Source organism: Accipiter gentilis, chromosome 26 (assembly GCF_929443795.1).
Source record: "Accipiter gentilis chromosome 26, bAccGen1.1, whole genome shotgun sequence".
Classification (NCBI taxonomy): Eukaryota; Metazoa; Chordata; class Aves; order Accipitriformes; family Accipitridae; genus Astur; species Astur gentilis.
This window is the reverse complement of record NC_064905.1, coordinates 1656875-1679315: the sequence shown is the minus strand read 5'-3', so window position 1 is coordinate 1679315 and position 22441 is coordinate 1656875. Positions and strand designations below refer to the sequence as shown.

Below are 22441 nucleotides of genomic sequence, written 5' to 3'. Positions count from 1 at the left end.
CCGTGCTTCCCTACTGGACCATCCCAGCTGCACCAGGGCAGTGAGAAGGCTGGGGGATCCCAGCGTCATCCAGGACAACTGGACCCTGTGAACTAGTTTGCAGTCACAGCACAGCTTTCATGGGGAAGAAAAAGCCACCCGTGAAGTTCCCAGCCTGCCTGTTGGTCCAGGGTAAGAGCAAAGGGCTGTTCCTAGGTAACATTGACATTAAGGCTGAAAAGAAGAGAGAACAGGAACAATAGAGGTTTATAAATGGGCACAGAGCTGCTCTTGCCAAGCAGGGCACTTCAGCTCTTGTTGCTGGAAAGGTTACGTTCAGCCTTTACCAGAACGCAGACATTATCCCAAACGATCCCGAGGAGGAAAACAAGAATTTGGGCTTTGGCAAAAATAACCGGTTAGTGGCTCCATCGCCCTCATAAGCAAAGGGGAGGAGAGGCAAACTGGAGGCAGCCCTGGAGCACGTGCTGCTGCAGCTGCTGGTGGGACTTTCAGGAGAATCCAATATAGCGCATCTGCCCCTGCCTGCAGGCAGTGGAGCTGGGGAGAAGGACCTCCTCGGGCTGCCTTTCCATCTGCTCTCCCACCATCTCATGGCACCCCTATAAATTCTCACTGGAAGCCAGAGTATTTTAAGGACAGAATGTCTGTCCTTTAGTGTCTGGTATCCTGGAGCATCGGTGCTCCTTGTTCTGTCGTAGCAGCTGCCTCTGTCCCTTCAGATGGCTCAAAACACTGGTTTTTGTTTTGTTTCCAGCTGCAAGGGGGGAAGATCCAGAGGAAGGGAGACAGAAGCCCCACACCAGGATCACAGCCCTGGGGGAAGCCAGCTCCCCAGGCACTCTGGCTTGGGAGGGTGATTTAACCATTGGGTAAATAAGTGATTTAATCCTCAGAGCAACTGGATCGTGCAGGCTTGGTATGGCAGGGCCAGTTCTGCCTCTCGCTGAAGCGAAGGATAATCCCTGGCGCAGGGTAAGGATGCAGGCAGAGCATCGCCAGCCCCTTCCAGATGCTCATGGAGCAGAGCAGGATCAAAGGAGCTTCTGCCTCCCAGGCAGTCTCTGCTCGGCACAGACTTGAGCATGGGCTTGATGTAGTGCTGTGGAAGTCAGCATCGACCACTCTGTGTGGGACCAGCTCACACTTGGGAGGAGCCAGTAGGCAAAGAGCACACAGTGCCATCACCTGTGTCACTGTGTCTCACCTGCCAGCCCAGAGCCCAGACAGAGACCAGCAGGAGACAGTAAGAGATAAGGATCATTTAAATAGCCAGGAAACATTACCCAAGGATGGGCAGCACAAAGCTTAATGGGCAGTTAGCACTGCCCCTAATCAAAGCCTGCTCCAACATCAACACTGTTAATGAGTGAGAACAGAAAAGGAGGGGCAGGGAGGACAGAGAGTAGGGGAGACATGAAAACACAGTGCTGGTGGAAAAAAAGCTTATGCTATGTCTCCACCCACCCACCCATTCATCCATCCACCCACCCATCCATCCAAGCAAGGGACCGGTGGGGGCAAGAGAAGGATGGAGAGCATGGAGCCATCCATCCTCTCCCTGGGGCTGCAGCAGGGAAAACCCTTATCTAGCGGATGGATCTGATTTAAATTAACCCCCTGGGTGTACTGAAGCCGTGGGAGAGGTTAGGACTGTTTGAGACTTGTGCATTGGGGGAGATTGCTGCAATAGGGCCCGGGGCTATGTGGAAGTTGGTGCTTAACCTGGAAGGGACCCGCTCATCTCTCTGGTCCTGGGGACTGCTGGAGCAGCAGTCGGAAAAACAGCTTTATTTGCGAGCAAGGAAACCGGATCTGGAGGCACTGGCTGATGATAACCACGTGCAAGGCCGGAGGCTATTTTTCCATGGTCGTTTTTCAGAGCAGAGACACATTTTCGTATTGTTTCTTTCCTTTCAGTGTAAACAACTCCCTTGCCCAAGACCTTCGTCCCCTTCCCTGGCCACGGCAGCTGTGTCTCCAGGCTGCCTGGTGTCTGCAGAGCAGCAAAGTTCAGCTGCAGCAGCTTTCCAAGAAAGCAACACTAAAGCCATCCCTCCTCCCCCAGATTCCTTCTCTCCCAACAGCTCAAAGGAAACATCCTAAGCATTTTGCACAGGGTTTTATGGCTGTGCTGCTGCTTCTATTTTTAAATCAAGGGGGAAAAGACTTGGCAGTATTTATAAATAAAGGCTGTATGAAAACCAGCCTCTTTATCTGTAGTGCTGCACAGAGTGATAATTGCACTTCTTTTACATAAAGCCATGGAGACCCCGGGTACATGGGAACACCCCTCCCTGCCCACCATTTCCATGCAGCACAGCCATAAACCAGAACAAACCAACCCAAAATAACCCAAACCCCAGCGACTACAACTGCAAAGAGCCAGCAGCAGCCAGTGGGGCAAACCTTGGCGAGCCCACGGCTCGGTGGAGGGACCCGGCGTGAGCAGAAAGCACACACTGGCATCTCTGGACAGGAGGCTTGTTGTGGCTACTGTCAGGCATTTACTGTATTCCTGGTCCAGCCTCTAGCCACAAGCAAATCTTCCAGGCTTCCTACCTCCTCGCCTTACGGCAAGTTGCAACACAGCAGACATTTCATTTACTGTGACTTTCTGAAGCCAAGTAGCTTACAACACATCTCAAGACTGGCTCTTTCATGTAACACAACCCTGTCACAAGCCAGATAACATTCCGTCTGGTACATAGATGATATAGTTTGGGTGGAAGAGGTACCCCTGTCTACAGCATCCTGATGCTGATGGCTATCTGGTATCTCCTCTGTCTGAATCCTTCCCAACCCCTCTACTCTGCAGGGCCGAGGAGAGAGACAGCAGTGCTTTTCCACCAGCATCTGTTGAAGAAGGACTTTTGAAGCCACCTCAGTCGATCCAGAAACATCAATCCCACCAGCCTCTTATCTAACAGCATGCATCTGAGAAGTCTGCACGAGAGCAAGTGCCATAGTTTTTCCACACACAATGAAGACCAACCGTTTGCTGAAGCCAGGATCATGGCTTGGAGCATCTCTGTGTCAAACTGGTTGTTCGGCCAGGCTCCACCTTCCTCTCCATTCTGGGAGCTATGGGAAAAGAAAAGAAACAGCAAGTTACTAAAGCTCAGTCAGGAGGTGTGGGCTTGTCAGAGAGCATGAGAAGCCAAGGCTTGTCCACTGGTGGAGAGGAGTTTGCAGGCTTTAAATCCTTCTATTACATAACACTTAAGAGTCAACACACTTTCAGGAGTCTCCCAATACCAAAAGCACTTGGGGGCTCAGTGGTGCTTCCAGCAACACCTGCCTAACTCTGGCTGACTTCAGAGACAGCCAGCACCTCATCACCTCAAAATCCCTGTGGGTGCCTTCCCACCAATATAACACCACAAAAAAAATGCTGGTCCTAAAGTCCCAGAGCTGCATGCACTCTTGTACGACCAGGTCCTCTGTTCCTTTTGCAGACCATGTGAGTGGATGCCCCTTTCAAAGTATTTCAGGCTACTGCTCTGGTCTGCGGCTTCATTTGTGAGACTGAGAGTGAGAAAACCCCACGGTGTGATCGTGGCATGCAGCCAGCTGCCCACTGCCATGAAACCTGCTCTGAAGGAAGTCCAAAAGCAGCCGCTGGCTCTGCAGAGCTGGCAGCAAACAGTCCTGGGGAGGGTGGAGCAACATGGAGAGAAGGGGTGCCCACCTTGGTTCCCTGGGACTGGGCGATTGAGGGGCTGAGCACCACAGATCTGCCTGGGAAACCTCTGGGAATGTTACCAGGCTTTAAGGAGGGTTTGTGACCGAGGTTACAATCAGCAGTCTGTGCGCAGTCTAACAAGACCCGCTTTCATGTTTGCCAGGTGCCAGCTGTGCTCGGCCACTGCTCACTGGTGGTGGCACTTCCCCTCCAAAGAGGTCAGGGCTGTGCTCCCAGAGCCCCCCCCCCCCAGAGCTTCACTGCTTCCAGCAGAGACCTAAACATCTCACCAGCTTCCTGGATCCTCCTCTGCTCTGACCCTAAGTGACCACATCACTCAGACTGCTGGTCTCCCCTCTCCCAGCTGAGTGCTCTGACCACCTGCAGCTCTTGCTGCCCACTGAGATGCCAGGCTCTGCCCCTCGGCTGTGTGCTGGCTTGCCGGGGACAAGGGCTGCCCTGCTCTTGCAGCTGGGAGATCTCCAGAATTGAGATGGGGGAGGGTGAAAGCCCTCCCCCTTGGAGACAGCTGAGCCTGTTTCCCAGGCAAATGTTCAAACCACCAGGCTGCAAGGCATGGAGGTGGCAGTGGACCTAGCCCTTGCATCCAGGAGCTGCCAGACCCCGAAGCCCTGCTCAGACAGCCGAGATCTCCCCCAGCTCTGGACTATCCTGCCACAGCTCCATGCTTGAGCACTCAGCACCCTGCGTGCTGCAAATGTCAGTGCAGGCACTACCCATGCCAACTCAGTGCTGCATGCTGGGTGGCAGATGAGCTCTTCACCACCATGCTGAGCGTCCTGCTGCCCGAGTTCCCCCCGCCGTTTGCATCCACTGCAGCCTTCACACAGAGGACAGGCTCAATATGGCCATTTCAGAAATGAGATGGACCCACAGGCACATCCTCTAAGGTTGTATCTGGCATGTAGTGTGGGCAGCTCCCGTGTCTAGGTCACTGACCCAGCTGCATCAAAGCTCTGCAAGGAGGGAAGCCCTGAATGCACAAGAGCTTTCATTATCCTCCCTGTGCAAATGTCCTGCACATAGGAAGAAAAACTGCAGATACACAGGATGGATAAGAGTGCCCATGAGCTCTGATCAGGCCCCACATGGCCCTGCTCAGTCACACAGCTTAGTACAGACCAAGTGAGGGGTATACATGGGCAAACTCCCTTTGAAACACAAGATCTGAGTATAAGGATGCATGTATGGACACTCCCAGTTACTCTGCAGAAAATCTGGTCTTAAGCAACTTGTCCAAAACCACGCAGGACCTGTGCCAGGACCACATGAACACCCGTCCCTTCCCCTTCTGTACCTCCTGCCTGATCCAGCCCCAGCGGGGTGCAGGCCACTGCTCTTACACCAGTTTATCTGTAAAGGATGCAAACAATCCCTAATGTAGCAGAGACTGCCCTGGCACGACACTGTCAACAGCACGGCCTCTGAAATACCTGCTGTCTGCTGCAACCCAGGGCATCCCGAAAACTATTTATATCCATCCTCTGCTATGCGTGTGGTGGCACAGTTTCAAGAAGGCCAGAAGCGAGGCTTGCCCACCTTGCAAATTGATTTCAGCGCTAGCATGATGGTTGTGCTGAGACTCCTTGGACGTGGGTACCACTACCCTGCACTCAGTGTTAGGCCAGTGAGCAGCGTGCAGGCAGGCCAGGCAGCGAGGACAAGGAGGGGACAGCCCTGGGGCTGCAGTGACCTGTTAATGTCACAAGCAGGGCTGGGAATAGCACCCTGGGCTAGATCCAATAAAGGACTTATGAACCTAAACACCATTGCAAACCACAGCCCGTTCAGTCACCAGTTAACACCAGCAGCTCCTGCCCCACCAGCTGCCCCCGTGGCTGGCAGCTGAGGTTCCCAGGTTTTTCAGGGCTGCAGGAAAGCAGCCCAGAAACACTCCGGTGCCTCCCAGACACTGTTTCTGGCTCTAGAGGCTGCCCTAGCACGGTGATGGGATCCAGGCATGGGGAAAGGGAAAGCACAAGGAAGTGCCAAATCTTTTTTTTTTTTTTTTTTTTTTTTTAAGATTGTAATATTCTGGTGGTTTGAACTCTGTTTTGAAATCAGAGGCCCATGTTCAACTCCCTCTTCGATGCAGCAGTGCCAGCATCACATTTTCTGCCTCCCAAAAGACTCTTTCCTCCCCTCCTGCCTCTCCTTCAGGCAATGGGTTGCACTGGACAGAAGCTCCTCCTGCCTCCTGTCAAAGCCATGCCTCTGTGCCCTAGGACAGAGGGAATGCATGGAAGGAAAGGCTCACTCTGTGGTCAGGGCATTCACCTGGGAAGTAGGACCAGGACCCCCAGCCTCACTGAACTCCCTAACCAGGTGGTCCTCGCTCTCCACCCCAATGATCCTTGGCCCCACAGCTGCATGCAGGCACAGACAGGAGAGCTGGCTGCCACAAAGCACCAGACTTGTCCAGGGCTGGGTTGGAAAGCAGGTGGAAGAAGGATGGTGGTGGTTGTGCGACACAGTTCAGCCTGTTCCGGTGTATGACACAAGAGGAGCAGCTATACCAAGAAATGTGTGGATCTTGTTTAGGTTGTTTTGAGCTCTTGTTCTAGAGTTGTGTGCCCTCAGGGAGGGGTGACCATACAACACCAGAGAGCAGAGGGAGGTTCATCCCTGAAGGAAGGGGAGATGGGCAGCCTTTCAGACCCTTTTCCTTTCTTCTAGTCTTAGAGAGGGAGTGAACACACATGAACTCACATGGTGGGCTTCACCAGCCCCTGCATTCTGGGTGTACCCCAGTGATCCCTTAATGCCTTCTGGGATCACAAAATCATAGACTGATTCAGCTGGAGAGGGACATGAAGCACCCAGTCTAACGAAGGTGGGGAGTTCTCTGCCCCAACACCCCACTCAAAGCAGGGCCAAGCTTTCAGCTGGACCCAACTTGATATTAGATGCTCAGGGCCTGACCAGCCACATTTTAAGTATGAGATGGATCTTCCTCTCCGGCTTCCTGTTCCAGTGTCTGACTACCCCGGAGTGAAAAACGTTTCCTAACATCTACTCCAATTTTGTCTTGTTGCAACATCTGCCCGTTACCCCGCATCCTTTCACTGTGTACCTCTGAAGACAGCAATGAGACCCTTCTCCTAGCTCTCATGCTTCCAAGCTGAAGGAGCGCTCTCAGCCTCTCCTCCCCTGCCTTGGGCTCCAGACCACTGATCATTTTGGTGGCTCCCATATGGCCATGTCTTTGTCGCAGTGGGGAGCCCAAAACTGGGCACAGTGCTCCAGGTGTGGTCCCATTAAGAGATGGATTGAGGGCAACTATCTCTTCTTTTGACCTGCTGGCTACAATCTTACCAATAAAACCCAGTCAGTCTCCATCACAGCAAGGGTGCACTGGTGACTCATGTTCTACCTGATGGTCCCCAAGTCCTTTTCTGCAAACTTACTGCACCCAGTGTTCCCAAATTTTGCGCAAACAGCCCCAAAGCTGTGTGCCTGCTCCCCATGATGCCATGCAGAAAAGCTATTTTAGAAATGACTTAGAGCTGCAAAAATGGTATTGAGCTCACTTCTCAAAGCAGGAAATTCAAGTGCCTCAATTACTTGCAGTGCAATCATCCAGAATTCAGAGGCACAGAAAAAAAAAGAAGTGCTGTAGTCTAAAAATGCTCAAAAATAACTTCTTGCATTGGAAAAAGGCACACAGCTGATGACCAGATCTGGCCGTTTTCCACAGCTATAGGATGGAGTTGTGAATCACTGATTCAATAGCGAGCAGCCTGCCCTGCCCTGCTCCCTCTGCCTGGGGCAGGCAGACCTCAGAGCCCCCCCTTGCAGCCCTGCGCCCCACTCAGCAGCAGCCTTGGGTGCTGCTGCAGGGAGGCTGCCCAGAACGGAGGGACTGGTTCCTATGGAAATGACTCCAAGGACTCGCTGGTTTTAATACAAATGCCGTTGACTCAATAGGTTTTTTTCTAAAAACCCATCCCCCATAGGATAGATTTTTTTTCTCTCTCTTCAATTCTACTCCACACTTCAAAGCTCAAAAAAGAGCTGGCTTTCATTTTCAGGAACGTTTCCAGCACAGCTAGGACTGGAGGGAAGGAAACGAACCCATGTTTGAAACAAACCCAGGGATGCAGCATCTTAGGGGGCTCAGGACATGGTGAACACAGAGCACAGGACAGCAGAGGCAGGTACAGCCAGTGCATGACCTGCAAATGCCTTCATTAAAACTGCCTACATGGAAATCGAGGAATGATGAAATGAAAGGCTTGCCCTGCAGCCTTTACACAGCCCCACCACATGCTGCGTCACAAGGCTGCCCCATTACCGAGGACTCCCACAAGCATCTACCCGAGCAGCACAGGGTGGACTTCGGTGCTCTGCTGACTGGCTATTTTGTGGCACTCCCGACCACCACAACCCTTTTTAACTTCCACTTTGAGCACAGAATTATTCATTTCCTTGTGGGGTTGCTATGGAGCTCGTCACTATGGCAGCCACAGGCCTTGCAAACATTTATTTGCACAACTGCCTGGTGGATTCCTGAAAAATTGTTTTCCTCGCTCTGCAGCTGGAAACACAAGCCATAGCAGCACCACAACAAACTGGAAAAGTTTATTCATGCCAGAGCAGTGCTGTCAGAATCCCAGGGGCTGGAGAGGACAGCCCAGCACCCTGTGGACGAGAACCCAGGACCCTGCAGTGCCTGGCAGGGCTCCTGGCAGCACTTGCCCTGGGGATTTCCCCAAGACACCCTCAGCATCCTCCCTCCTCTATCATTTGGGGCTTTCTGGCTCCTATGGCAGTGGCCAGCACTGCTTCCACCCCACAGCACCAGCTGCTCCCAGGCTTCCCCGCTCCACGGAGGAGGATGTGGCTGGGGTTTGTTTCTCCTCTCAGCCTCTTCCCCTTTCACTCCTGTTTGCTCCACAGCTCTGGCTGCTGCTCCCATGCTCCCATCACCTGCACTGGCAGCTTGTCTGGGGTAGCACTCTGCCCTCCCCTATGCACCCAGCTCCCGGGGCCAGGGGGGTATCTTCAAGCCCATTCTCCCAGTCCCATTCCTGGGCATCCCCTGGTCCCCCTCAGGCTGCCCCCCCCAGCCTAACTCCCCCTGCACTGCTCTTTCCTCTCTCCCCGCTTCCTCCGAGCCCTCCCCACCCCCTGCCACCTCCCACACACAGCTCCAGCTGGAGGCAGCAGCAGAAGTAAAACCTCCGCCTGCGCCGTTTCTTGGCTGGCAAAGCGACAAGCCAGAGGGAATGAATTCACCCCTGCCAGTGCTGAGTCTCCACTGCACTCAAGGTGTGCTGGGGACACAGACCCACGGCTGGGGATACAGCCCCAGGGTCAGCATCCCTCTGTCCTAGCACCCACGCCAGCCTCCCACGGCCCCAGCCCACCACCCTCCCACCTCCCCCAGCCTCTGAAAAAATGGCACCAGCTCCAAAATTGCCACTATTTCCTGCCCTTCTCCCTTCCTTAACAGAGGACGCTGCTGGCCCTTCCCCCACACTCCCCCAGCTCCCCACGTTCCCTGCTGCTTCTGTAATGCAATTACAAGGGCTGGAGAGGACCTGGATGAGGCCCAGCTTTACGATCATGACTTTGCAAAGATGGGATTGAAAAATGTTAGCAGGCAAGCAGGAGGAAGATTTGCAGCCTCCCAAAGCACTGGCGAGTCATTACATCCAGCCCATGGAGCTGCTGGGATGCTGCTCTGCCAGGCAGAGGCAGAACAAAAGGCCATGGTGTCTCTAAAATGGGGACCAGGGGCAGTCCCCTCTCCTGGGGACTCCTCCAGCCCTCCTGGATGAGCCGGAGCTGAGACCATTATTATTTCACCCAGCCCATCCTGCTGCCATCTATGCCCCAAACATGCCAGGAAGGATATTTTGAGAAATTCTTTGGAAGGGTTTTTGTGCCTATTTGTCAGATCCCTGTGCCTCTGCAGCCAGCCATGGCATGTGCTCAGCTGTGCAGGAAGCAGATGGAGACAGAAAAATTAAACTAATACACAGAGCACCTGCTAAATTACCTAAAATAGCATTTCTATACATAAAGCTGTGATGATGAAACTTCTGATATTCTGGGGGCTTTCCAGAAAAAGAAATGTGTCCCATCACTAGGATATTTCCCTTTCTCCATAAAAGACTCCCCAGATTTTGTCCCACCTGGCAGGATCCAGCTGGCTTGGACTTCAAAGGCTGTGACAAATGCAGATAAAGGGATTATGGGCCCAGGATGATCAATAAGGGAAGGAAACATTCCACTGAAAAGGGCTACATGATCTAGAAAGAAGCCTGTATACTGAATCTGCTGAGATGTGGGCTGTTAATAGACAAAAGGGTGAACACTGCGAACAGGAGTGCTCACTGGCATCGTGCACAGCATGGGGGACCAGGTCTGTGGTCTCTTAGCTAAGGAAGGGGAAGTAGGGTGGGACGAGGAGACATCACTACAATTCCTTTAGCTTTCAGTCTCAGGATTGGCTCAGCTCCACAGGAAGGGGGGAAAGGAAAGCAGTTGCCCAGGGACAACACCTGCCGCCAGTGTCAACACAGCTCCTGCCTGTCGCAGCGCCCCAAATCCACTCCAAAATTGCACCATGGGGCTGTAGCCCATGCTCAGAGCAAAGCTGGGCTCTAAGCAGCTTTGTAGTGCTTTAAAGTAGCGTTTTCTCTGCACTGTCTGATGGGAAACCACAGTCCCATCTAAAGCCACGAGCTTGTATGTGGTCTTCAACCTTTCCTGTTTCAAGACACACCAGGGCACCCCCAAACCTGGCAGATACAACTGTCTGACCCTTGCTGGGCTTCCATGGTTTCCTTCAAGGTGTTTGCTGAGCAAAAGACACACAAACAGGCTGAGGGCTGGCATAGGGCTGCATCATCAGGCATGAACAACCACCTTAAATACTCCCCAAAAAGGCAACTTCTCTCCCAGACTCCCCAGGACCTGGCATGAGCTAGTGATTTGAGCTCTGCAGCCCCAGAGGCTTTGGTGAGGGAAAACCCTCCCTTCACAGCAGAGCCCCTTTACTACCACAACTCCCACTTCACTCAGAGGTCCACAGCCCACATTAAAGCACAGCGGCTCTCAATCTTAGGAGAGTGCTGTGTCACTTAGATTACGGCTGTTCCTGCAAAGCAATGACCTCAAAGGGATTTCCAGAGGGAGCTGTGATTTTTCAGGCTACTGAGCTCCACTCACACCTTCCCGAGCTCCATGCTCTGCATGCTGCAGGAGCTGTGGAGGAATCACTCAATACTCAAGCATCTGAACAGGCAGACAAATGCAAACCAGCCAGAAGAAGCTGTAATTTTAGTCCAAAGACTGTTGCACCTCTTTTGATTCACTGCAGAACATGTGGAACCTCATCTGGCAAAGCGAGTACCACTACTGGCTTTAACTTTTGAGTGCATTTGGGATGGAAACCTGAGGATTACAATTATTTCCTAAATTCCCAGGGTGGCAGTTATTTCTACTGCTCCTCTTGTGCCTGTCAATGAGGAGCTGAGAGTGGGAAGCCTGCATAGCCCAGAAGTGCCAGCAGTTGGTCCCAGGGCTCCTGGCCTTCCCCAAGCTGCGGTGACACCAGCTGTGGTGCACATCCCACTAGCTGCACATTCTCCACGTTACATTGTCCTGACTACTGTCCCCCTTTCCCTTTTTCAGCCTTTTCCCCCCACACTGCCCATCCACTCATTCAATTACCCCAGGCTTCTGGAAGCTGTTGAGTGGTTTCAACCAGATCCAATGGCCAGGTGGAAGTTTCTGACATGCTACTCTTCCACCATTTGCATGAAAATCAACAGAGAAAGACCTTCATTGGTGTCTGCTACTAGGGAAAGGCTCAGTTACCAGCCATGCTTGGCCCACTGGCTCTCCCATCACTGCCCATCATCACATGAGTGGCTGGAAATTGCAAAAGCTGCTTTTTCTGCTGCTACATTGGAGCTGGGCACAGCCTGGGATGCTGTGTGGGAGGACAGTGGTGGTGGGGAGGGGCTCTGAGAAAGCAGGAGGCTGGAGATGCAGTGGGGGAATGGAGAAGAGGAGCATAGGGAGACCCTCGCTGCATGATGCATAGGAGGGTTGCAAGGGCAGATATTGTGGGGGGAAACATCGGGGACCCTGACTGGCTGGAGGAGTGGGCCCATGTGAACCTCCTGGAGTTCAACAAGGCCAAGTGCAAGGTCCTGCACCTGGGTGGCAGCAATTGCCAATGTCAGTACAGTCTGCGGGATGAATGGATTGAGTGCAGCCCTGTGGAGAAGGACTGGGGGTACTGGTGGGTGACAAATGGGATACAAGTAGACAATGTGCACTCGCAGCCCAGAAATCCAAGCGTCTCCTGGACTGCATCACCAGCAGCGTGGCCAGCAGGTCAAGTGAGGTGATTGTCTCCCTCTGCTCCACTCTCCTGAGACCTCCACGGAGCACTGTGTTCAGCTCTGGGGTCCCCAGCACAAAACAGACATGGGCCTGTGAGAGCAGGTCCAGAGGAGGCCACCGAAATGTTCTGAGGGCTTGAAAACCTCTGCTATGCAGAGAGGCTGAGAGAGTTGGGATTGTTGAGCCTGGAGAAGAGAAGGCTCTGGGGAGACCGTACTGCAGGGGGTTTATAAGAAAGATGGAGAAAGACTTTTTACCAGAGTCTGTCATGAAAGGACAAGGGGCAAGGGTTTTAAACTGAAAGAGGGTGGGGTTTGGGTTGGGCATAAGGAAGAAGTTTTACAATGAGGGAGGTGAGACACTGGAACAGGTTTCCCAGAGAAGCTATGGATGCTCCATCCCTGGAAGTGTTCAAGGTCAGGTTGGACAAGACTTTGAGCAACCTCATCTAGTGAAGGATGTTCCTGCCCATGGCAGAGGGGTTTGAGTAGCCGATCTTTGAAGGTCCATTCCAACCCAAACCCTTCTGTGATTCTATGAAAAGATGCCAGAAGAGCCATGGTGGGGCATGAGAGCGACGGAGGGGTCACAGTCACAGGGACCTGGCTCTGCAACCCAGCAGAAGCACTGGAGGGAGAGGACTGCTGCAGGCTGCAGCTTGGCTGGCGCCTCTGCCCAGCACATGCCAGTTTTCACAACATTTTCAATCAAAAAGTGGACAGAAGGTCAATCTGTCAGTGTTTACCCTGACATCCCCACTGGTGCAGGCGTGCATGTGCTTTATAGCACTTGCTGCTATATCCACTATAATGTTACACAAACTTGCAACATGAATTCCTGTGGGGTCACAACACCTGCAGACCCCCTGTGGCTGCATCTCTGGCCAGCTGTCCTTCTGCTGTGTATCCGCCCCCATGCTGCGTTAACCCATGAATGTTCACATCTCCCTCTGCCTCTGGCCTCTGGCCCCAGCTGCTGTGTGCCCTGAGATGTCCCACCCGCACATACACATATAGGCTTCCCTTGGTGGGAGCGTGTCCTGGTACACTGGGGTGCTGCTGTCTGACCACCCCAAACACACAGTAGAAGCCCCCTGAGCTGCAGCCACCCTTTGGAAGTACCTGCACGTTCTGATCACCAAGAATGCTCCTGAGAACTTTAAGGACTATCCTTGGAACACCTTTTTTCCCCAACCTGTCCCCCACCAAACACAGGCAGACTGTCGTTAAGTCCTGCAAGCCCAACTCTTGGACCTCAGGCTTGAAAATGAAACAAAGAATGAAAAAAACATCCTTTCCTTCATAGCTTTCCTATGAGCACCTCCACTATCAGCTGCAAACCCCTTTTGCTGCACCCTCCTTCCTCCCTCTGCACAGCCTGGGTGATGATGGCCGGGGTCAGACAAGGTGGCCATGATGCTCTTTAACAGGTGAGTGAAGTGAACATCACTATTGACTGTGTTCACCCTGGGAGAGGGAGACTGGCTTGCAACAGCATTGGAAACTAGTAGCACAGGGAGATTTAGAATTAGAGAAAATAAATGGAGGGAGTGTGCAAAATGAGACTCTATATCTTCTTTGCATGCTTTGCTCCTCCCTCCCCTGGAGTGACCGGGGATTCCCACACTGCTCCCCACCTCCTTGGGAGTTCCCCACCACTGTCTCTGGGGTGCCTGCTGCCTGGGATCTCCTTCCAGCTTACCCACATGGCCTGAGATTGTCCACACTCCTCCTATGAGCTGCCCAGGACATACCAGCTTTTCCCAGCACAGGACATCTCACCCTCCCATGCCCACCTGCGAGCAACACAGAGCCCTCGCCACTCCTTCAGGAAGGAAATCCTGACTTAAGCCAGGTGTTTTCCTGAATAAACCATCACACAGAGATCAAAACAAAGAGCTATCAGTGTTATGCAAGTACCATGAACGTGCAGGGCACAAGCCCCGTCTCTGTTCCTTTGGCAACTAGTGAAAAAGCAGCAAGATGTGTCCCTCATACCAGTTCCAATCCCTACACTGCCCCCCGATACGAGCCCACCCCACCCCCTGGGAAACCCCACACTGACGATCCTACAGGGATGTCCTGTAACACTGTCAGACTGTACGTCTACTGCCCTTTGATCAATTCATTGCTGTGATCTCCACTACAGCCACTGATCTGATTTGTCTGGGAACAGCATCTGCTGCTCGGTATCATTCTGTACTCATTTACATTTGCCCATGGCTGCTTTTTTTTTTTTAAGAAAACAAAATACAAACATCATTAAATTAATTAATCTACCCTCCTGTTTCTCCCAAACAAGATTAATTGAGAATTGGTCTACTCAGTTCTGACTCCCTACCACATTTTCAGAGGATATTGTCTGAGCTCTTATTTCCTGAGCATGTGCACCAGAGCTTTCCTGTGTTTCCGAACACAGAACAAATTCTCTTTGTTGTCCTGTAACAGCACTCTGAACGCAGTGATATATGAGATCGAGAGATGGTCCCTGCCTTACTGAGCTTACCCTGAGTTTTGCCGGGTTTCAGGTGCTTGGAGACATGTGGGATTTGTTTCAGTGGGTGGGGATATGCTCAGAAAAGACAGGATTGTTCCCTCTCCAACTCACATGAAGACAGCAAAGGAGAAATCACAACATGGGTTTAAGCCTGCTTTCTGGCTTAGGGTCAGTGCCGGACTCCCTCAAGGACCCATTCAAACCACTAGCCTAAGCTGCCTTGTATTTATTGCTATTTAATTTGGGTCAGACAAATGCAGTTAAGAGCACATCCCTTTTTTTTCTTTTCAGCTAGAGGTGGCCTGTGTTCCCCAAGAGCCAAGCAGAGCCCTGCTGTTCGGAGAGCTCACGGTCCTAGAGAGGTTCGCCTGTCAGCAGGAGACACAGTTGTACGTGAGCTAACATTGGAGAGACTAACAGTGGGCAGGGCTCAGGCAGTTGCCCTTGCACCTTCTTTAATACCTGTACTACCAACCAGTGCTTGGGGAATTCACCCACCAGACATCAAAACACTAGGAAGAGCACAATGGGGAGTGAACTGCTCTCCAGGATTTGCCTGTTTTATCATCTGAGAGATGTCAGGGCTGGGCACTGAACACATAAAATAGCACTTTCTATTTCCATCCTTTAGTATTTTAACACTGGTTTAGAATAAACACATCTCCCTTGATTTAACTTAAAACAGGATAAAAGAAACAAAAAAAACAAAATCAGGAAGAGCTGATTTTATTGCAAATGTGGAATCTGCACACAGGCAGGTGGGCAAAACCAGCAGAAATTAAAATCCACTGAGTTATTTCAGTACCAGCCTGTGCTGGGGCAAAGCCACTCTCCAAACCTGGGGGCCAGCCTGGGCAGCCAGTGCTATGGGAACTGCCACAACAGGTACCACACAAGCCACTAGTGGCTGTTTCAGGGACTACTGTGGGCACCCAGGTCATAGATCACCAGGGGTAACATCACAGGTCCTGCACCAGAACCAACACGTTTTGCTAGTTCAGCTCTCCACGAACAGAGTCTGAGGCTGCCTTTCCTCCTGCCCTCTCTCTTCCCACCCCACAGGCTGCTGCTCCCACTTAGGCACTGAGAAGGGGCTGGAACTTGTAAAGAGCTTCAGGCAGAGGCTGGGGTGAGGGTCACTGTCCCATGACCTGCGAAAAGGTCCCTGTCACTGAGTTAAGTAGGTCTGGACTGCATCAGTTCTGTGCCTTGAAGAGCACTGGCATGATGCTGGAAGAGGAAGCAATAGAGCTTGCTCTGATGGGGCTCGTTTACTTGCTTCTTGTAACAAAACTATTACAGCAGCTCTGGTGCACTTCTGTATTAACAGGGCTTTGTTAATTGTCATTTGAACTAGAGCGTAAATGGTGAGAAAGACTTTTCTTGATTAAAATGTTGTCAGTGATTGGGAATTCAACAGACCTCTGAGAAAAGTGTTCCAGCAATAACCTTGTTTTAAGGTCCATAGCTGGTTTCTAGTAGGAATGCTTTATCTACTTTATATCAAACCGTCACTCCATTTTAGCTTTGTCAGCTAGAAGAGCCTAGTAACAAAGTTTAATCGCTGCAACAAGTTGGCTATAGCAGTCTCTTCATTTTCTGTTAAGCTAAATTATCAAGCCAGACCCAGAGAAAGGCTGAGACACAACCAGCTGCTGCAGATGTTTTAACTGCAAGCTCTGACACCAAAATCCAGAAACCGACACTCCCTGTGGCACCATTTAAACCTCCACAGGAGCCGCCTGAGTGGCTACCAGGAATGACAAAGCACAGAGGCATGAGCTCCTCTCTTAGTATCTGACCCAGCGAGCCCCGGATGCACAGCATCCCAATTACTTCTGATTGCTCCAAGGGTATAATCCTTGGGTATGCCTCAAAAGATGTAATCTTTTCACACATAAATGATCCTGGAGCCAGTCTCCTCATACACAATAACCTCTGGGGTATTCACAGAGGAAGATGGACTCCCAGTTTAAGTCCTTTCTTATCCTAATGTTATTCAAGGAAGTGCACCCTTGGAAGAGGATCCCTGCCCTCGCTTATGAACCAGGAGGGAAGACGGGAGAGGTGAAGGGCACCTGCTCAACATTTTCTTGTCAGTGCTTTCTCACTGTGGACCATAAAAAGCAAACTTTGTTGGGCCAGAGGCAAGAGCGCACAGTCAAGAGAGGGGTACTCACTTGGGAGGCAGGTCTCTGCTCTGCTGCCAGGGCTTATCTTTTTAACATCACATGCAAATTGGCAAAAACTCAGCCATGGTTTTGAGAGCAAGACCAGACCTTAGGAGACATCCTTCCTGTGAGTCTCCTGACCCATTAGGTTTAATTTCTTCTTCCTTAGCCTCCATCTGCCCAGTTGGCCAGCTCCAGTGGGAAGCAGGCAGAGGGCTCCTCACCTGGAAGAACTGATGAACCACCCTGTGTTGGTGATGGCACTTCCCAAGGAATGCAAGAAAGATTCCAAACTCCCCAACAAATGGAGTTGGATCCGGGGGGACCTAACACTGACTCAGCCAGACTAGCCTACAGGAGAAAGCACATAGAGTGTCATTTCATGATGGACCTGCTCCTGCTGAGTTTGATGTAGCTGGGACACATTTCTCTAAAGGGGCCTTTGGGGATCTGGGTCTCATCCACTCAACGTCTGACTGCCATGGGGCTTACACAGCAGTTTGGCACTAGGTGCTCAAGCCAGAGCAGGCAATATACACTTCAGCAGCACAGAACTCAAGGCTCCATGGCTGGTAAAGGGACTCACACAGTGATTTCCAGTGGCCTCCGAGGAGGTGGAGGAATCAAGATTTTGGACTCAGAATCTAGTCTAAATGCTCAAAATCTGCTTTAGAGGGGAAGCCTTTCTCTTTGAATCATGTTTTCCAGTTCTTTAACCATTGCACAACTTCACCTGGAGTTCCCTCCGGTTCCTGACCGTCCTTGAGCTGTAGACACCAAACCCCAAACCAGACACACCATTGCAAACAAGCCCTGACACACCACCACCAAACAGAACTGACAGAGAAGCTGACTCTTTGGCCGGACAATTCTACCAATGACAGGGAACACCCATCCTCAGAGCTGCCAGTCGAGGACTTCCCAGCACTGAAAGTGTCATGCAAAGGAAAGAAATTTTCACAAGACACATACATGGAAAAAGAGGCACTTACCCACTCGTTCCAGGCCTCTGGGTCTGAGAGAAGCGCCAGTCTGTGTTAGGCTGAGCTTGCTGCAGAGAAAATAGAAGAGTTTTAATACCTCCATTCTTGCCTTTGAAAATGAAAGTGAGCTGATCCTGGATTATTTGAGTCTGGAGTATCAGCGTGTTCTTTCCAAGTAAAGCAAATCAATTAGAACAAAAAGAAAGCTCCCCCTCCCCCTTTCTTGAGTATTTCTGAACCAGCATGAATACTAAAAAGCATGACAAAAACTATTCAGCGAATAATCTTCCAAAGCAGCTCAGGAAACCAGGCTGTGAAAGAAATGAAGCATGAAATAAACTGATAAGGGCATCAATTCAGCAGAAGCAATGGTACCAAAGTAATGAGCTTGGGGGGGTAGGGGGTGGCAGAGTTAATTGAGACTGAGAAAGATGCTTTTAATGCCAGAAGGTAAAATGATAACAGACCTTCCTAATCTGTCCTTCTTCTGTCCTTAAAAAGGCCTGCCTGAGATCTTGATTTCACACATTGTATTTGAATGACTTTTCCTAGGTGTTGTGGCCTCGGAGCACTACAGTATTTTTCTGTCCACAGAGAAAAGAATGAACTTCCGACAGCAAAAGAAAAAAGCATTATTTGTTTAGGAGATACAATAAACTTCGGACACAGCAGCACACTTTGTAACTTCATTAGTAAGCCCCTGTATCGCTTTCTGCCTGTGTTATTTTACCATCAGACAATGAACATTTTGTAAATAAAGAAGGACACAAAGCAGGCTTGCATATTCCTGTTTGAATCATGTCTTTGTGAAGAGCACTAAATAGCTGAACTGTTTTCTGTCTGGAAGACGGCATACTTCCGAAAATAGTAATCTTCTTAATTAACTCCAGAATGATAACATGCTACCTGGAAAGGACAACATTTCTCTCAGTTACCTTAGGAATGAGCAGTTCATAGTCCAAACAGTGGAACATCAGTTTTATAGGATTATTCTGCTTGTACATGCAATTACTAAGGAAAAGTGAAGACGGGTACAGCTGACCTAGATTTTTATTTAGTAGATGTGATTTCACTAATTTCTCCACAGCTTTGATGAATCTCATGAAAGAATATATTAGAATAAATTACCCCCCTAAAATAGAGGCCCCACTGGTACCCATGTTGCATGCAAATTAAGCTGTTTAAATACTTGCCCTCCAGATTTCAGATACACATTTTTGCACACGTTGACACACAATCCTGCACTATATAAGCCCTTCCCAATCTATATTTTGAATTCCTGTTGTAATTACCACTTTCAAATTCAGGTCAGGCATTTATGATGCAAAATTACTTTACTTTTTATATCCTAAAGTTATAAAAGCTACAGCTAAATAGAGTCACCTACATCCATATTTAGACATCTGAATACAAGTGGCTGAAGTTTTCAAAGCATGCCACTGCCTACGTCTCTGTAAGCCCAAGGGCATATAAGGTCACCAGGACCTTTGTGAAAAATGTCACTACGTTCTGTGCCGAATAGTGAATTCAGCCCCTCGCTCAAAACAACCAAGCTGGAAAATGATCCCTTGCCAGTGCACAATCAGTAATTAGTAACACTTGGGAGCTAAGAAATGAGAAATTTCTACAATGCACCTCTAAAACAGAGCAAAAGAAACACTGACAAACTTTGCTTTCAGATAACCTCCTCCCACATTGCAGTTTGTATGCCATGCAGCATAAAGGGGTTAAATAGAATCAAAGAGTTAAACACCAAAAAAACATGTTCCTGACCATGCTAAGAATCACTTTAAAAAGAGTACGAACGGGGCCAATGGAAAACTCTCCACTTCTACGAACACACAGTCTTTGATTTCATAGTGCTGCCCAGCCCCTTCCCCCACCTCCATCAAGCTGAGCCAAAGCTTTCACCTGCCACCTCCCAGGAGGTGATGGTGACACACATTCCCTGAAGCTACCTTCTTAGGTGGAAGGACAGACAGAGAACAGCCAACTGGCCTGGATATTATGGACCGTTGCGCTTAGCACACAGGACAGTAAGAAACACCCATCTCTTACCCCATCACAGGGACTTGCTAAGGTGCTGGTCACCTGCTCATAGGCAGCCATGGTCTCTGCAGTGCTAGAATGGCTGAAAGGTTTTACAAAGAGGAAATCGCTCTGGTCAGACATGGGCGAGAAACAAGAAGTGTAATTCTGTGCCTGGGAGGTCAAGCCCGCTCCTCCCACGTCCAGGTACTTGATGAAGCCATCTGGCTTCATCTGCCCATGGAAATGGGAGGCAGGCTTGCGGCCAGTCCCTCGGCAGCAACCCCCAAAGGTCCAGCTGGCAGTGCCAGCTTTGAGACACCGGGCAGCCACCACAGCAAACATCACGCAGGACACAAGGGAAATGGACACCAAGGAGATGATGAGGTAAAGCGTTAGGTTGGTATCCTTGGGAGAAGATTTGGGGAGGTCCAAGGACTTGGAAAAGTCCTGCACACTGTTTTCCTCCAGGGAAATTACTATTACCACAGAGGCCGAGAGGGACGGTATCCCATTGTCCCTCACTTCAACCACCAGCCTGTGGGGATCTTCTGACTCCTTGAGAGCCTGTGCAACCCTTATCTCTCCAGAGCGGTGTTCCACTTGGAAAGGCAAAGCCTCAGTGGTCTCCTGCAGCTGGTAGGACAGCCAGGCATTATGGCCACTATCAGCATCAACAGCTACAATTTTGGTGACCAGATAGCCAGGTTCTGCTAAGGCCGGGATGGTTTGGTGGAAGGCAGAGCCCTTGGGGACAGACGGATAGACAATGGTGGGGGCATTGTCGTTCTCATCCAGGACAAACACATGGACCACAGTAGTGCTACTCAGTGCAGGAGACCCAGCATCCTTCACCTCCACAGGCACCTGGAACACCTTGTTTTGCTCGTAGTCTAGAGCCCGCACAGTGTAGATGGTGCCATTGTCCTGGTCTATCCGGAAGTAGGTTGAGATGGGTACATCCTGCATCCCGTTGTCCAGGATGGAGTAAGACAGCTTGGCGTTGCTACCCTCATCAGGATCAGATGCTGACACTGAAAAAACAGAAGTTCCAGGAAGGGAGTTTTCCTGAATGTGAGCTGTATCAAAAGGGCTAGAGAAATTCGGTGCATTGTCATTCACATCAGCAATTCGGAGGTAAAAGGTTTTTTGTGTGGCCCTCTGTGGGGACCCTGAATCCACAGCCCTCACCGTGATGTTGTATCCACTGGCCTTCTCCCGATCAAGGGGACCACTTGTGACCAGTGAGAAATGCTCTTTAAAAGATGACACCAGTTTAAATGGGAGCTCTTTTGCTATCTGCAGGCGGACCTGCCCATTCTCACCAGAATCACTGTCCTTCACACCAATGAGGGCAATCACAGTGCCTGGGGTTGCATCCTCCAGCACTGGGCTGGAGAGAGAGGTCAGCACGATCTCTGGGCTGTTATCATTGATATCAGTTAATTCCACTCGCAGGTGACAGTGTCCTTCCATGGCTGGGGACCCCTTGTCCCTGGCTCGAACCGCAATCTCATAAGCACTGGATTCCTCATAATCCAGTGGGGCTTTGGTTCTGATCTCCCCTGTCCGGGGATCTAAGGAGAACAGCTTGGTGAGTTTACCAGGTGCATTATTGCTCGTTTTGAAAGAATATTCCACGTCCCCGTTGGGACCTTCATCCAGGTCAGTGACATTCAACTTGGTGACCAGAGTACCCACTGGCACATTCTCCTCCAGATGTACCTTAGATATGGGTGGATCACAGACAGGAGGGTTGTCATTTGCATCCAGGACATGGATGGTAACCTTGGCAGTGCCAGATTTCACCGGATTCCCTCCATCCAGGGCTGTCAGTGTTAGGTGATGAACAGCCACTTTCTCTCTATCCAATGCTTTTTCAAGTACGATCTCGGGCATTTTAACGCCATCTCCTCTCACGTTGATACTCAGGGCGAAATGCTTACTGGGGCTGAGCTCGTAGGTGGAGATGGAGTTGGAGCCCATATCCGGGTCTTCTGCTACCTCCAAGGGTAGCCGAGTCCCAGGGTTGGCTACCTCAGTGATCTCCAAGACCACCTCCGGCTTGGGGAACTGGGGCACGTTGTCATTGACATCGAGGACATCCACCTCGACACGGTGGAGCTGGAGGGGATTCTCCATGACGAGTTGGAGGTGCAGGGAGCACGTGGGGCTCTGCCCACACAGGGCCTCCCGGTCCAGCCTGCTGTCGAGCAGCAGCACGCCCGCTGCCAGGTCCACCTGGAAGTGCCGCTGCCCACCCTCGCTCACCAGGCGCAGGTTGCGGGTGGCCAAGCTCCGCACCTCCACCCCTAGGTCCTTGGCCAGGTCGCCCACCGAGAAGCCCGGCTCTCGGTCCTCGGGCACGGAGTAGTGGAGCTGGGCGCTGCTGGGAGCCGGCAGACAGGAGAGGGCTGCGAGCAGCAGCGGGAGCTGCCACGGCAAACTCCGTCCCCCGAGCATCCCGTGCCGACTGTGAGAGCGGAGCAGCACGGAGCTGAGCGGCAGCGGCTCCGCGCAGCCTCCCCCGCCTCCCCGCCTCCGCTGCCGGCCCCGGCAGCCGCCGCCGCGCCGGAACCTCCGCGCCCCGGGAGGGTCCGAGCGGGTTGCGCAGGGAGGAAGCCGCCGCCGGAGCCGCCGGAGCCGCCGGAGCCGCCGGAGCCGCCGGAGCCGGGCAGGGAGGGATGGACGGG

General features: G+C 51.3%; 1 protein-coding gene across 23 annotated transcripts in view; it reads right to left on the bottom strand.

Moving 5' to 3' along the window:
- Positions 1–22441, bottom strand: part of LOC126051050 (protocadherin gamma-C5-like) — a 147764-nt gene that overhangs the window by 2234 nt on the left and 123089 nt on the right. For 22 of the 23 annotated variants that reach the window (XM_049829744.1, XM_049829736.1, XM_049829735.1 and 19 more), the window contains 2 exons: positions 17730–17788; positions 2996–3084 (listed from right to left, as the gene is read on the bottom strand). In XM_049829744.1, coding sequence (XP_049685701.1) covers positions 2996–3084; positions 17730–17788 — 148 coding nt within the window. Of the gene's footprint in view, positions 1–2995; positions 3085–17729; positions 17789–19778; positions 22375–22441 lie in introns of those variants that run through there. The other variant, XM_049829727.1, reaches the window with a different exon arrangement.